This window comes from Lissotriton helveticus, chromosome 1_1 (genome assembly GCF_964261635.1).
Source record: "Lissotriton helveticus chromosome 1_1, aLisHel1.1, whole genome shotgun sequence".
Lineage (NCBI taxonomy): Eukaryota > Metazoa > Chordata > Amphibia > Caudata > Salamandridae > Lissotriton > Lissotriton helveticus.
In genome coordinates, this window is record NC_136057.1 from 28,372,447 (window position 1) to 28,389,765 (window position 17,319).

Sequence of the window (17,319 nt, forward strand, 5' to 3'; positions counted from 1 at the left end):
GCCACATGCCCGCGTCAGTTGTTACAAAAGTGCGAGAGTTGTACTTACAACCACGGAGCTCCAGAAGGGCACACCGATGCCAACAGCGAAAGTGCCCCAATCGTCATGGAGGATGAAGAGGACGATCCCCAGGGCTAGCAGTATGAAGCCGAGTAGGGCCTGTATATACTGTAAGACAAGAACACTTAATGACCACCCCATGCAATCAAAGACTAGTTGCATACACACACCTGGTAGAACCCTCCTCACCATGTCATCAAACCATTTGCCTTTCAATCAGTGTTCTCGCCTGCCTTACCTCACTTGTTAACATCTACTTCTTCTGTGGTACTCGGGTAATACTAAAAAAACATTGGCAAAGCCAATAGGTCTTACCTTTGGAACCTACAAACTTTGCTAATGCCTTTTGTGCATGCTGTAAAGAAATGGCAACCCAAAATCAATTGCCAATACTGCTACTATTAGCAAATAGGCAATTGTTTTTGGGTTGTTGTTCAAGTGTGCTCAGCCTTGCTACTTAAGAGCCAGACCCATTTTTGGTATTAAGTAAAGAAATGGCAACATGAATTTCTTGCTGATGCTGTGCAGCATGGCTAAAGGGAGAAAAAAAAGGCATAATGGGTTGGCTACCAGAGATCATGCCATTTTGTAAAGGTGCACGAGTCATAACACAGGTGTGCACATGCGGCACCTACGAAATGACATAAGCACCATTTTTTTTTACCAAACCTCCAAGGGAGGAGAGAAAAGCAGCACACAAGGAAGAGAGCAACTCGAAGAGTGGGGTAAGAAGCAAAAGGAAGGAAGAAATAAAAGGAAGAGAGAAACAGGGGTGAGGGAAGAAGCACACAAGCGACAGAGAGTGCTAGTGGGGTGGGGGGGAAGGAGAGAAGAATATAAAGGAGACAGTTGTAAAAAAACACAGGCACTCTTGAAGAGCAATCACAAGTTTGATACACTATTTCCAGACACTATAAAGTTCCCATTTAAACGTGCTCACTTCCAGGGTCACCTGTTTGGAATACCCCCCAAGAAAACAAAAGTTGTAAGAGATGGAGCACTGTCTATTTAGCTAATTTGATATATATAGAAGAACACAGGGGTCTAAGCACCACCTCGTGTGGCTTGCTATACTTAACTCCAATAAATATTGTGAGTTGGTACCCTGGTCACCCTAGATAGGCTACAGAACAAGATACAGTGTAGTGATGGGTCTGCGTGCATGGAATCACGTACATACAGGGCCAGTTTACTAAATCCCACTAGCTCATATATGGATTACCATCAAAATGAACTTCGTGATCAGTCCTATCATATGGTTCACCAATATCACGTGGTTGGTCCCTTGATCATCGAAACCATTTAACCACAAACTCGATAGTAGAGCAGGATCAAGTCCACAGGCACTTATGGACGACCATATGACAGCCGATCATTGATGGTTATGCAAGTGGTGAACACGCAGTGCAACAAAAAATGTGGTGAGTTAAAATAGAGTGAGATGTCCTAGAAAAAAAAAATATTTGACAAAGGACACACCCCCTAATTAAAACCAGAACAGTGCAAGCGACAGTGAAAACAAATATCTGTCGTAAAAAAAGGCCAACATGTTTCTGCCTAACGGGCCACAAGTCCCCCGGCTTTCGTCAGGGCCTCTGCTCTCAATGTATTGCTACTGCTTAAAAAGTGGTATACATATCATAACCAAATGTGTAACACTGTGCTCAGGTTTCTCAAGGCCCCGCTCTAAAGGTCAAAGAAAATAACCAGAAAAAACAAGAAAAATAGTAGAGCTCATAGTGATAATGCTCCCAAGTTTAAGAGTCCATCATGGTTACAAAAATAATCTCTGACCAAGTCTGAACCCATCGGTAAAGTAGCGGCTCCATCTCAACACCGCACAAACCCCACAGATGTATAGATATTGTGATCTTGATATTTCTAGGTCTTTAGTAAATACAGCCAACAGACTCTCATATGTCAGCTCAATCATATATGTATGTATATTAATCGCAGGTCCGGCAAGTATGTCTCAAACCATATATCATCTCTCCTTTTATTTATTAAGCATAAACTGGTGTCCTTAGCGAGCGCCCTTGCTCTCTTTTCTCGTGTATTTCCCATTATCAAAAGCGATGTAATGTGAAATGAATCCCCTTACTCTTATAAAAATGTGCACTATATGCTGAAAAAATACTGTTCTTGTGTAAGTGTGATATAGAGCCTCAATGGATGTAACCATATCTCATAAACGGGCTCAATTGCAGATTTTGAGCATAAATTGATATTCTTAGCGAGAGGCCGTAATCTAGTGCCCATTACTATGTCATGTAGAAAACGTATTACTCAATTGTGACTTGGCACCAGATACTACGATGGTCCATTATCGCTTACATTTATTACAGGGTCTCAATGGGTGCCAATTGAATGTGCTAAGTCCCTAGCTTACCCTCGGGATAGCCCCCTGTCTTACCTGTCCGTCGGTGCCTCAAAGCTCAAGTCTGGGTACCAACTCACAATCTTTATTGGAGTTAAGGATAGCAAGCCACACGAGGTGGTGTTTAGACCCCCTGTGTTCTTCTGTGTATATCATATGTTGTAGCTGGGGACTTGAACCAGGAGAGGTCTTTAAATATTTGTTCGTCCCTATGACCCCCTTCCCCCCCTGTTTGTTATGATATTTAGCTAATTTGCCATTGAGAACTATTCATTTGGATCACATTATTCTTAATACCATGGAATTGCTAAAAAATAATTCAACAACAAAGATTGTTCAGAAGAAAGCATCAAGTTGTCATGTATGTTCTTCAGGGCAAAAAAATGTTAGTCACACTGAACACTCAAGCTCGCCAGCTTACCATTGGTAAGTGAGGAAAAAAACTCTGGGTTTTTGGAACTCCAAGAGCTCTGTGGAGCCTGCTGTGTGAAAAATTCCTCTTCTACAGTTTAGAGATTAGTGTTTGGTGTGACTAAAGTTTTTTTGCCCAGAAGAAGTTCCTATGTTATGGGATGAAACGTGTTGGCTGTGTCCTTATTTGTCATAGATGTGTGACAAGCAAAAAAAGAAAGAACACTAAGAACATACATGACATCTTGATGCTTTCTTTGGAACAATCTATGTTGCTGAATTAGTTTCGACCGATTCATTGGTATTCAGAATAATGTGATCCAAATGAATAGTTCTCTATGGCAAATTAGCTAAATAGACAGTGCTCATTCTCTTACAACTTTTGTGACTCTTGAAGAGCACTCAACCAAAAAGAAAAAAAAGGTTCCTTAGAAGTGAGAAGTGGAAAGATAAAAAACAGTCCGTATAAGAGATCGTAAAGATTAGGCCTTGACGGTGAACTCCGCAAATTCCACAAATGAAGCGGAGTTTTTCACACTACGCAGAGCTCACGGAGTTCCGAAAAACAGAGTTTTGATAGTGAGACTTCATCTGTATCTTTTTCCAAAATGCATCTTCAGAGAGTTGGAGATGATCCTGGGTCACATCCCTCTCAAGAACCACCAAAAAAGGCTCAGGTCTCTCACAGAAACCGCAGCCCATCCAAGTCACTACATAAAAGTGACCTTACTTAAGGGCGAAAGGGAAAAAAGGATTTTTAGGGGCCATATGTATCAACACAATTCCCCATAGACACAGAATGGGCAAAACCCTTTGATACATCTGGCCCTAAGTTCCTTCTAAAAGAAACATCAAAAATCTATTTCTGATTCCCCAACACCTCCACCTTAGATGAAACCCATGTTCAGAAAACCTTCTTATGCTCCACCAACGGATGGGTCATCGACAACATCACTGTTGACGAGAATTTAATAAATGACAATGCCTTCGACGATGAAGACAGTTACAGCAGTGTCAACGGCATCTCTCTCTAATATGATCACTATGTCGACAGCGTCCGCTACCTTCTTTGATTACCCCATCATCGACCAGCCCTACCCCTATATCATTGACAATATGTATTATTCCTTCATCTAATTCTCCTGCCAATGACAACACTCCAGTCGAGGACACTCCAGTTGAAGCCAGCTCTCCCATCGACGTTGGCTCTCCCGTCGACGACGAGGTCAAAGCCATTGCTCTCACTGAAACTATCCTCATCGACAACATCATCGTCATCGATGACGAGGGAATAACTATATCTAACCAGAGAGAAAGCTTAAACATCCTCACAACTGGTCACACATCGCCGAGTAAGGTGCCTTCACTGCTGCCCTACAATCTTTTAGATGATAAAGATTCGGAAGATGACTGGCTCGTTCGTGCAGCACAAAAACCCTTGGAGCTCCATGTAAAATGCCAAGAAGAATCTGATGAGGGTGAATACTATGAACAAGACTTTTATGTCCCGCGGGAGCACTATCAACAACCACAACAATATTAGGATGAGATGTCATGTTTTCTATCATCACTAGAGTCAGACTTGCAATTCATGTTGTCAGACTACAGAAGATGGTTTGATCCAATGTACCCTCCTGCTTTAAACATTCCAACTCCTACAAATTCAGTACCTTTGCAGCCACCAACTCCTCAAGCTCCACAACCATTGCCTCTGCATCCATCAGCGGTCTGGTCTCCGAGGTGTCTTAACTACGAGAACGATTCATAAAGGGGGTGGTGATGGACAGAGTATCTGAATTAAGCAGAACACTCCTACCCAGTCAAAAGATCAGGGCTTGATCCATCACCGTTTTTTAGCTCACTGCACCATCCCAGTTCAGAACTTGGCTACATGCAAATTAGTCTGCCACTGGCCCAGTGCATCATGGGAACAGGGCAGACCAAACTACCAAGCCAATTCTTTACTGGAAAGGAAACAAGCTTCCGGGGACCGGTTTCTGGCATTACAGCCGTCTTCGGCCCGGCTTGCTTGAATCCTGATGGTGCAGTGAGCAAGGGACTCACATCTGAGCATACCCTTCCACACTGGTGGTGGCCAAAACGATTCATAAAGGGGGGAGTGATGGACAGAGTATCTGAATTAAGCAGAACACTCCTACCCATGTCAAAAGATCAGGGCTTGATCCATCACCGTTTTTTAGCTCACTGCACCATCCCAGCTCAGAACCTGGCTACATGCAAATTAGTCTGACCCTGGCCCAGTGCATCATGGGAACAGGGCAGACCAAACTACCAAGCCAATTCTTATACTGGGAAGGAAACAGGCTTTCCGGGGACCGGTTTCTGCCATTTCAGGCGTCGTCGGCCCGGCTTGCTCTGAGCTAGGATGGGGCAGTGAGCTAAATAACGGTGATGGATCAAGCCCTGATCTTTGGACTGGTTAAGAGTGGTCTGCTTAATTCAGACACTCTGTTCATCACCACCCTCTTTTCTGAATCTTGGGACGAGGGCTTAAAGGTTATGAGAAATCCAGCCTCAGTCGCCGCAGTATTGCCATGTCTCGATAAGAAATACAAGGCCCCAGAGGACGCATTCCACAACTCTATCAGCGCCTCCAGATACAGAGGGTAGGCACCTCAATAATATCGGTAAGTGCTTTTCAGCCATGAAGGCACTTACCGTATGAGCAGCCAATTCCCCGGCTCTACTTGGACAATACAATTGGCAAATGTAGTCTGATATCACCCAGTGTCTGGACAAGCTTCCAGGTGACATAGAGGATGAAGAAAACAAGGTTTGCAAGAAGATGAGCGCAAATCATCAGAAATAATTGATTGTGTCATGGATATTGCCACCATTGGGTTCTGGCAGCTAGCTGGGGCAGCGGTATTACGCCATCAAGGATTGCTCAAGGCTACCTCCTTCAGGCCAGAGGTCCAAACCAAAATACTAGATCGGACTTTTGATGGAGAAGTCTTGTTTGGAAAACACATCGATGAAGCTCTCCAGGCAATAAAAAAAGATTTGGACACAGCCAAGTTATTGGGGGCCTTACAGTACAAAAAGCTGCCCTTTCGGGGCGCTCAAGAAAGAGGACAATCATCTTATAGAGGGGGATACCAAGAGTACCGCTATCCCACATATTCCACAACTAAACAATCATTTTGACCCCAAAACCAGCAACGACAACCACCACCAGCAGCCTATAATAGACCTACTTCAAGGGGAAAATCTAGATGACAAGACAACGATAACAGCCACTGTCAATGACGTTTTCCAGGGACTGGCTACTCCCCTCTTTTTTTCTACCCAGTGAAACAGATAACAACCGACCAATGGGTTATAGACCTGGTTCAGTTTGGATTTATCCAGATACCTCCCCCAAACCGCCTCAAACTTCCATCCAAAACATCTACAACTTCTCAAGTGGGAGGTCAAAAACACGCTCAAGAAAGGTGCTTTAGAGAGAGTTTCCCTATCACAAAGAAGAAAAGATTTCTACTCCTGTTTCTTCTTATTCCGAAGAAGTCAAAGCAGTGGAGACCAATTCTGGACTTAAGATACCTCAAGAAACAGTCATTCTACATGGTTACATTACAAGATATATTGCAACGTCTGAACAAAGTAGATTACTAGTCATCCCTAGACATTCAAGACGCATATTTCCATATCCCTATCCATCTAAAACATACGAAATTTTCAAGGTTCACAGTAGCCAGAAATGACAATGACAATGACACTTTATTTGTGTGACTAATAAAAACCAATAACAAAGGAAACGATCAATATAAAAGATATTGTTAAAATTAATTAATATAATAATTTTGCCTTTCTGCTGGAGCTTGTGGCGATGAGCCTGTGGCCGACCGGTTTCACTGAGCCAGACTCCGAGGTAATTATACGATTGTGTACAGGTCAATGTTAATGATCCCAAACTCCATTTCATAAGCTTCTTTTTCGGATGGCGGCCAAAGATCACTATCTTAGACTTCGTTGGGTTTGCAACCAGCTTGTTTTTGACATTATACTCTGAGAGTGCTGTTAGCGCTTTTTAAAGCCCGACTTTCGTGTGGTCCAAAACAACCAGGTCGTCTGTAAATTGTATCAACTGGATTCTGGTTACCCCAATCCTGGGAGTCACCAGAGTTGCTCTGTGCAGTGCGCTGCCCAGATCTGCTGTGTATAGGTTAAAGAGCAGCAGGGCAAGTACACAGCCCTGCTTTAACCCATGATCTGTGCGGATTTTTCCTGGAGCTGTTTCGCACGAGAGTTTAACTCTTACCCAAGTTTGTGTGTACAACGATCTGATGGCTTGTAGCAGTTTCGGGCAGATGTTCCAGCAGGCCAATTTCTTCCATAGGATGTTACGGTCTACCCCGTCAAATGCTGCTGTATAATCGATAAAACAAGCAAAAAGCGGCTGATTGCCACGGGCCATTGTTTGGTGTACTAAATATGATAGGGCAATGATGTTATCTAAGGTGGAGCCTCCTGGATGGAACCCGGTCCGATAGAAAGGAAGCAGGTCCTCCTTGCTGATCCAGTCTGCTAGTTCCGTCGGGAGAGTGCTAGCATAAGCCTTGCCCTCCATGTCCAATAAGGCAATCATGCGGTAGCTCCTAGGGTCCGTGCTTGACCCTTTTTTATAGATTGGCTGTAGTAATGATCCCCTCCAGGAATCTGGGACATACTCCAAGAACCTGCACTCCGCATACAACTGACCCAAACTCTCAGCCTAAAAGTTGATGTCCTCTCTGAAGAGGGAGCCAGGCAGGCCATTCGGTACAAGGGCTCCATTGTGGCGTATTTTTTCAGAATAGTTCGTATTGCCTGTGTTTCAGTAAGGGTGGTGTCGGCCAAGGGGTCCATGGATTCAGTTGTTATTTTACTTAGATGTTCCCCGAAGGTTGATGTTTAAATTGGCTTTTTCTTCGAATCGTTGGTGTAGAGAGTTTTTACATGGGCTGACCAAGTGCTTGCATCTACTGAGTTCTCTCTGTTAGAAGTTCCATGGATTACCTTGTTTATATATTGCCAAAATTCTTGGGATTTGCTGGGGATGAGCTGCGCAAAAATCTTCAGCAATTTTTCCTCTGTAAGTTCACGTTTTACTTGCCGGACCACTGTTGCGTGACTCTTGGCCGCTTGTTTTAGTTCTTTTTTTGCAGGCTCTGATCTTGTTGCTCGATAGGCTCTACGTTTAGAGTTCAGTAGCCAGCAGCCACTATCAGTTTCTGGGTGCTACTCTTCGGTCTCAAATCCGCTCCGCATTTTTACATAGTGCTTAGCACCTGCAGCAGACTTCCTCAGACAACAATGACATCAAGTCTTCCCCTATCTCGACAAGGGTTTGGTCAAGGCTCCTTCCAACCAGGCAGCACAGACGTCCACATTGTCTGGGTTTAATCCATCACCATTCTTTAGCCCACTCAGCCACCCCATTTCAGACATGGCTATATGCAAATCAGTCTGACCCTGTGCCTCATGGGAACAGTCCAGCCCGAACTGCCAAGCCATGTCTTCCATGGACCGGAAACAAGCATCCTGGGACCGGTTTCGGATTCATAATCCTCATCAGCCAGGCTATCTTGAATCCAGTGGCCAAGTGAGCAAGGGACTCACGTCTGAGCATACCCTGCCACACTTAGGGCGAAAAAAGCGATACAAAAGGGGATGATGGACGGAGCGTTTGAGCAAATCAAACACTCACCCCAGTCAACTGATCTGGGTTTAATCCATCACCATTCTTTAGCCCACTCAGCCACCCCATTTCTGACATGGCTATATGCAAATCAGTCTGACCCTGTGCCTCATGGGAACAGTCCAGCCCGAACTGCCAAGCCATGTCTTCCATGGACCGGAAACAAGCATCCTGGGACCGGTTTCGGATTCATAATCCTCATCAGCCAGGCTATCTTGAATCCAGTGGCCAAGTGAGCAAGGGACTCACGTCTGAGCATACCCTGCCACACTTAGGGCGAACAAACGATACAAAAGGGGATGATGGACGGAGCGTTTGAGCAAATCAAACACTCACCCCCAGTCAACTGATCTGGGTTTAATCCATCACCATTCTTTAGCCCACTCAGCCACCCCATTTCAGACATGGCTATATGCAAATCAGTCTGACCCTGTGCCTCATGGAAACAGTCCAGCCCGAACTGCCAAGCCATGTCTTCCATGGACCGGAAACAAGCATCCTGGGACCGGTTTCGGATTCAGCATTCCTAGGAGCCACGCTAAACCCAGTGCTAAACAGAGCGTACCCCACAACAGAGAGACAACAAAAACTAATGACTTTAGCAAACCTAAATCAAAGAAGAAAGTCATTTTCCATTCGCCTCTACAAATCTCTTCTGGGTATGATGTCATCCTGCATCCATCTAATCATATACTGTCTGCAACAAGCACTAGTCATGCAAGGAGCACACAGTTCAGGTACCTTTGACGACTTCATACAAGTCATCCCGCAAATGGTCAAATCGTACATCTATTGGACACAATCTGTACAACTGTCAGTCGGCCTACCCATCTTAACTCAGGCTTCACCATTTGTCATGCGCTTCCCTTGAAGGGTAGGGAACTTGCCTCCAGGATCTCCAGGTCACCTTCTCATTGGGGCTTCCACATCAATATGCTCAAGCTAAAGCCAGTGCATTTGGCTTTCGAAGCTTCCCTTCACAGAATACAGAATTCCTCAGTGCTCGTTCAGACAGACAATACAACCACAGTGCAGTACATAAAGAGCAAGGTGACACAAGATCTCACCTTCTCTCCCTGGAAGCTCATCAAATCTGGAAATAGTCCATCCATCACAAAGTACTTCTAAGTGCTGAACAAGTACCTGGGACCTGGTTCTGCACTGTTCAGCAGACTGAAAACATCTTGCCATGAGTGAGAACTGGATCAACAAACGCTGGATAGGATTTCCCTCCAGTGGGGCAAACTTTATCTGGATCTCTTGGCGACTCCCCACATCTGAAAATGCCAGTTCTTTGCAAGCTGGCATCCTCAACTGGGGTTGTGGAGTAATGCATTTTCCATTGCACAGTCCGTAATCTTCGCCTGTGCTTTTCCTCTGATCCCTCTCCTCCCAAAAGTCCTCAGCAAAATGAAGGCAGAACTCTGCAAGTTAATACGAATAGCCCCACCTGGCCGCAACAGCATTAGTTCACAGAACTTTTCAATCTCTCACAGGAGCATCACATTTGACTCAAACTGATCACATCTCTACTCTCTATAAGCCAGGGACAAGCACTGCACCCATACCCCAAGTCTCCTCGGTTATCAGCCTGGCTCCTGAGTTCAACGAATTTGGACATCTAAACATTCCATCGGTTTGCAGGGGCATACTAGCCAGAGCAAGGGCAGAAAGTGCTAACAAAACATATCACCGAAAATGGAAATGGTTTTGTATATGGTGACAGATAGCTACTGTACATCCCATCCTATCCCCTTTTCACCCGAAGAGATTTTATCTTACCTTCTACACCTTGCTCAATCGGATTTAGCTCACACCTCCATTAAAGTACATCTGACAGCCATGTGTCGCTTTAGGAGATCATCCAAGATACCATCACTATGGTGTGCAAGACTCATTAAGCAATTCTTCAAGGGATTATTCAGAACATTTGCACCCGTGAAACCTTCACCTCGGCTTTGTCAACTCAACATTATATATCACATTTCTTTCTTGGAAGGTAGCTCTCCTCATAGCTCTAACATCAGCAGGACAAGTCTACAAAATTCAGGCTTTCACCACCCAGAAGCCCTACCTCTAGTTTAGATACAACAGGGTTATTCTACGCACAAACTCTAAATTAACTCCTAAAGTCACATCAGACTTTCATCTTAATTAACCTGTGATTCTTAAGTTGTTTTTTTGCAAACCCTCAAACATCAGCCGAATAAGCATTACACTCGCTAGATATGAAAAGGTACTTAAAGTTCTATTTGGACAGAACTAAGAGTTACTGCAGATCCAACCAACTCTTTGAAGCCTACAGCGCACCAAGAAAGTGTTTTGCTCTAACAAAACAAACATCTCTAGATGGATATATAATACCATTCTATACTGTCACCAGAAGGCTGACAGGCCTTAACATACAAAAGTACGTGCTCACTCCTCAAGAGCTATGTCTACTTCCATGGCATTCTTTGCTGGTTTGTTACTGTCAGAAATCTGCAGAGCAGCAACCTGGAAGAGTGCACACACCTTTGTGCAATATTCCTGTTTGGATTCAGAAAGCCTCAAAGATGCGGTTGTGGGACAAGAAGTATTACAACAAATTTTTTATAAAGCTGAGCGTTCCTTTTCTTCCCACCATCCGTTTAATTCTTACACACATTTTTCTTACTGTTTATATGTATACTAACTATTCCACTAGAAGCTCTGTTACATATATATAGGAAAATTTGCATTTCTACTGCTCTTTACTCTACTTCAAGGATGTGAATCTATGAAAGTTCCAATACTAGAGTAAGGAAATAAGTTGTTTACCTGTAACTGTAGTTCTCTAGGTATTGGAATCTTTCATAGATTCACATGGGATCGCCCACCTCCCCGGGGAATCTCACCTTTATGCCTCTCAGTACAGTACTAGGTATACGCACTAGTGCTTAGAAAATCTGAGGGACTGGAGCATTTCTCTTTTTTTTTTTTTTTTGTTGAAAACCTTTATTCGAAAAAACAAGGAGATACATGCGCAGGCCCACAACCAACATGGCCGGCCGCAAAACAGTAAGCCAAAAAACCAGGAGAGAGGCATATCAATCGGCAAACAGGATATGTGAAAGTACACCACACAAGGGCGCGGGCATCGTAACAAAGGATAAGAGGTTTTCATTTTTAAATGTTCAAAGGAGAGTAGGGGCTGTCACAACAAGGAAATAGCACCACACACAAAATTCCAAAAGACACGGGGGACAAACCCCAATGGCGAACTGAGGCAGGCAAAGACTATAGCAAGTAAATAAGCAAGACAACCAAATCAATAATATCGAGTAACAGGTCATGATAGACTCAACAACTTGTCCAGGTACCATCCCAGAAGTCCCACCCCAGAAAAGAAAAAGACAGGGGCATAAGAAGACGCCCGAGAAAAGAAGGTGCAAAGCCAAGGGACAGCCAACCCTACAAGAGGAAAGAACCCTCCCAAAGTTAGAAAAGAGCGAAAGGGACCATAGAACAAAATAAACTAAAATAACAAACCCCCCCCACACCCACCACCCTGCACCCCTGTGATGGCTACGGCCTAGCCCATAAACAGCGTGCCTGTCGCCCCGGAACTGCCCCAAAGAAGGGAAAATTATAACAAGTACAAGAAGTGGAGGAGGAGAGGATGAAACAACGAAGGAGATAAGGATCAACGGATAAAGAAGACAACAACAGACATGTACCCGGCCGCCCGCTCCCGGCCCCACACCCGACAGGATACCAACGATCGATGCAATCAATGTCCCGCTCACTTAGCACAATCCCAGCAGTGGAAAGAATAGCGACCCAAAAAAAGTCGTTTTAACCTTGCCCCCTGCGATCATATAAGTCGATGGAGTCCAACCGTCCGGCCAGTACCGCGGATGAAAGGGGCACATGAAACGGCCAACACAGGATAGGAGGTCGTCCACGCAAAGCACAGTCACAGTTCCAAGAGTGATACAGACATAAACAGGGCAGTGTGGTTGCATGTCGGAAGCAGCAGGCAGGAGCGACAACAGCAGTCTCCGGAAAGGATGAAAAGTCACGCCACCAGCACATAAAGGAGATGACGAACATGGCGCCCAGAGATGATACACCAGCCAGGTTATGAAACCACGAATTCCAGATAACTCCCCGACCGTCGTGGTCGACATTTCAGCCAAATCAGAACCATCCGCCAACCGCACTATAGGCACCTCGGTATGGAAGGCAACAGGAGCCGGCTCAGGGTGTGGCGCAGTGTACAGCACTGGGGGGCAAGCACAGCCCGTAGTAGAAATAGCATCGAGCTGGCGCCCCAGATCTCGGGCATGAGCACGAAGAGCAATTCCCACAGCCTCCAGAGCACGCAGGACAGCACGGGTCCCAAGCGGTTTCCCAGAAAGGGAGGGCACCTCAGTGTCTTCCACACCAGGCTCACAGAAGAATGGCCGCCCGGGAAGCCAATCGCCATCTTCACTCACAGCCCACTGACCCCTATGCCGACCCTCCACTTGTGACCCTCGGGTCAGAGACAGGGGGGAGACTGTGGACATCGCAGTGCAGGCTTCTACGTTTTCAGCCAACATCCGGACCCCAATTGAGTGCCAAGGATACACCGTCAGTCGCCGAGGTGCAGTGTAGAAAATGGCGTCTGTCACTGGCCGAGAGAACAAAGAAACCGCGCCGACCACTTCCAAGCCGGGCGATAGTGCAGGGTGGTTCCAGCAGATACAATGTATCCGGGCGTTCAAAATGTCAGAGCGGGATGCGGTGCTGCAGCGACAAACACAACTCAGGCAGCCTCTCACCAGTTGAGCGGCTCCTCCTCCTCCGTGATGACCGCCGCTGCCGTGGTCGCATCCGGCCAGCTCCGCAAACAAAGCCCCGGTCTCACTGCCACGCAGGGCCGGGAGAGGAGCAAAGGCGATTCACCGCCAATATATCACAGAAATCGCCGGGAGACACACCGGCGCGATCAGGATAGGTTCCGCATGTCAGTCGCTGGGTGAAGGAGCAGGATCAGGGACAGGATGATAGTGAAAAGCGCTAGGATCGGCGGAGCCGAGAAACTAGGCGGCCATCTCGATCACAGGCTAGGCTCCTCCTCCCACTGGAGCATTTCTCAAGAAGTTTCTACAGAGTGGTGTCACCTGATTGGTTGAGTCTTAAGTTTAGTCCTTTTTTAAAGATTGACTAGTATATGTTAGACCAAAGAGGCCCTAGGCCTTTCGGTTTAGTATGTCTATTATTACATTGCTTTTCTAAGGTCCCGGGGACTACCATCTTGATGACAGAGAATGATTCAAACATGTGAATCTATGAAAGATTCCAATACTGTAGAACTACAGTTACGTAACTAATTTTTCATCTCGTTCCTTGTTGAAAGCTGATACTGAGCCAATCTCCGGGAGAAGAGAACCTACAGCTGATGTGTGTTTACCTCTTGAGGGAACACTTGCTCCTAACTGCTGATGACTACAGTGTTTTGCTGTAATCAGGTATGCAGTGCGTTGACTTTCCCGAAGAAGCTCCAGATTCAAGTTACCCTGCTCCATGTTCTCCTAGTCTAGTGCACAGAAGTAGGCTTCAGGGTGTTAGGCTGCTAGATGACATTTTAACTATTGTAGAAATGTTCATTTTTTTCTCATTCACAACATACATTTGTGCTGTGTTAGGAATCTACTGTGTGGTTATTTTAGAGGCACTAAGCAACAGGATGAGATTGTTGAAAGAAATGCTTTTCATAGTGCTGTTTCGATGTGTCAAATATTGTAAAGAGCAAAACTGAGCTTCTCAAATATCCACTTCGACCCTAAGTCCCTATTTAGGGACTGTTCGTAACCTAAAAGCACTGACACCACTTCAGCTATGTATTGGGTGGGGTCCTGCAGGGCTACAATAACCTGTCTTTCACATTCAATAGCTGGTGCATTGAACTAAGTTCACTCATGTCACCCGTGGGTGTGAAAACAAACCTTGTAGAAAGCCAAACCACAGTTTTAATTTACGCAACAAAGCAAGCAAATAAAAGTGACGATAAAGCCAGTGAATGGTAAGCAATGGATGGGCTTTCGGCCCCTGTAAGTTCTTCGAATCTTAGAAAGCTGAATTAAGCACCACCTCGGTAAATTTGATAAAAACATTGCAAAACTTAGACTCGAACACTCACTTCCTAGTCATAGGGTACTTTAATTCCAAAGTAATAAAAAACGCCTGGCAGTTCCTCATCCATGGTCAGAAAAAATAAAAGCTATGCAAATCAAGTTTCATATTCAAACTTGCAACAGAAGCTCAAAGCACCAAATCTAAAAATTCTAAATGGAGGGGTAAAGGAGGATAAGCCTGCGTCCATAACCTTTGTAGCCATTTTTCACCTTTGAACTATGAACTAATTGCACTGACTGCATTGAAGATACATTGAATGCCTCTTGTCTACTTGAAGATCTCCAAGCTTATGCTGAGGAGAAGAAACTAATTCCAAAAAATCAAACAGGTTTTAGAGCAGGCATGGAGACAAATACACATTTCTCAGTACTATGTATACTAACTGAGAAACTGAGAAAGCTATACATAAATTGCTGCCTATGCAAATATAATCAAGAATCAATAACCCATATATTCTGCACCTGCTGCTAAGCAAATACTGCTAAGACCTCCACTCTTACAACTGCAAATTCAGTCCTGTAGATTGCCTGGCTGTGTGTACATTAAAAGTAAGAAATTCACTGAAAAAAACAAAGGTTAAGGTCACATATTAGTTAGGTCTTGTAATAACATCTTACTTTTTTTTTTTTACAAACCTTTATTAAGGACAAATAAAGGGTACACAGCTATTCGCCTACAACCTGCCACCACAGGCCGGCAGAACTTGCAGTCAAAGTAATGCATGCATATAATGCACTCCAGGTAGAGTAGCAACAGTTTAAACACAGCATGCCGCCTACAACCCGTTGGGCCGGCCGCGATATAAAGTTTATGCGAGTTGTTTACAGATATCTCTTCTAGCAAGCAGGTTAGCGGTGTACATACAACATTATCCACTTGAGGTTCTGTTTATCTGCTATAACAAACTAACTAAATCAACAGACCCACTCCTCCCATGAGTCCTAACATACAAGGAAACTGCAAGAAGTGTCTTGAGGTGCAGTGTTGCATGCCGCCTGCGGGGGAGGGGAGAAGAGGGGGTGGTCTATGATCCAAACTGAGAGTACAACAGTACATGACGTAGCGCTACATGTGACATGCAAGTGTGATATGTAAAATATCTGGTGACGGGGATAATCAGCAGTCCAACTATTCGCGAGGGGGCAGTGGCAGATGTGGCATGTGATCAAGTCTCCTTTGGTGTCATGAACAGCTCAGTGTCCCTAGCTACCCACCCATGTGCCAATCACTCAGGTTGTCTGAAAGGAGGATGGTGCATAGGGGGGGGGGGAGGGGGGAGGGGGGTTGGAGTGAAGTCTACTGTCTCCCGCCTATAAGGCACACGGACCGATGTATCTTCGTCTTGCAAGTTAAGAAGGTATGTGGTGAGGGGACCCCATATGTCTTTAGGGCGTGATTTGTGTGGTAGAAGGTCGGCGTATGTGTGTAGAGGCTCCTGCCATGTAGACATCGTGGACAGCCATGTCTTGAATTTGAAAACCAAAACGGGGTCTTGACTCTTTACTCAGCTAGGCTGAGCCAACTAAACTGAAAAAACAACACAAGAGCCAATGCTGAGGAATAATTTAAACCATTTTAACTGGAAGTGTTGAATTTAAACAATCACAACCTGCTGGTATTAGCATTGAAAAAAGATTTATTCTTGTTACGATTTTTTGTTATAAATTTAAACACAAGTTTTAGTGCAAGGAGAGAACAATTAAATCTTATATATACAATATGTACAACAGTGTCAAAGAAAGAAAAACATTTTCATACTTCAAACATACATGGCCGTCCAGTCATACAAAGACACATTCACACAAGCAGTTATATCAAAACCATTAAACAACAAAAAAAGGGGTGAATCCACGTGTGGGTCATGAATCGAAATTGGAAAAATCCTTTTCGAATATGCAGTTTTAAAGTCTTTTTTGATGATTCAACAATAAACGTATATTATTCTGAAAATTGGTGAAGAGACTTTGTTATTGTCACAAAGCATGTAGACCCAAAACGGGGATGAGGTGGTCGACGCGTTTCAAACCCCACTTGTTAAGGGGGTTCTCCTCAGGACCAATTGATTCTAAAACAAAACAATGAAAGTGTGCTTAAAGCAAGGTTCCATACTAGGTAAAACAAGAGACACGCTCCCCGTGCTCACACCAGCCTACCTTAACCTGCGAACCACAACGTCTTGAAAATCCAAAACCGGCGGATGATTTAATATCGCAACTAGGACACGTGGCGGCTGTGATCTAAACAAAAAACGTGCTGGTTTTAGTCACACGTACTCGCTCCCAATCATACACTCTGGCCTACAGTGATGTTGTGTGGGGCTCTTACCTGGACTGCGCCCGGCTAAAGGCTTGCCGTCGGGTCCATACTTCTCCTTGTTCCGTGAGGTAGTTGTTGTTACTGAAAAAAGAATAGACATGGGCGGTCCATGAACATGTTGAGCCTGGGTCCTGCTGGCGGTCGCTAGTTAACTCAGCATACCTGTCAAGCGGGCGGCATCAGTCCTAGATTCCGCAATTATTTTGGAAGTAACTCAGGAAATCTGGACTATCACTTCCTGGTTTATGAACCCAGAGGGAATTCTGGGACTTGTAGTTCCGCGATCAACCAGAAGTTTTAGACGGTACCA

General features: G+C 44.8%; 1 protein-coding gene across 1 annotated transcript in view; it reads right to left on the bottom strand.

The window, feature by feature from the left end:
- LOC144766997 (membrane-spanning 4-domains subfamily A member 12-like) overlaps nt 1–17,319 on the bottom strand; it is a 162,295-nt gene that overhangs the window by 30,955 nt on the left and 114,021 nt on the right. The window contains exon 3 of the mRNA XM_078650662.1: nt 49–168. Coding sequence (XP_078506788.1) covers nt 49–168 — 120 coding nt within the window. The remainder of the gene's footprint in view (nt 1–48; nt 169–17,319) is intronic.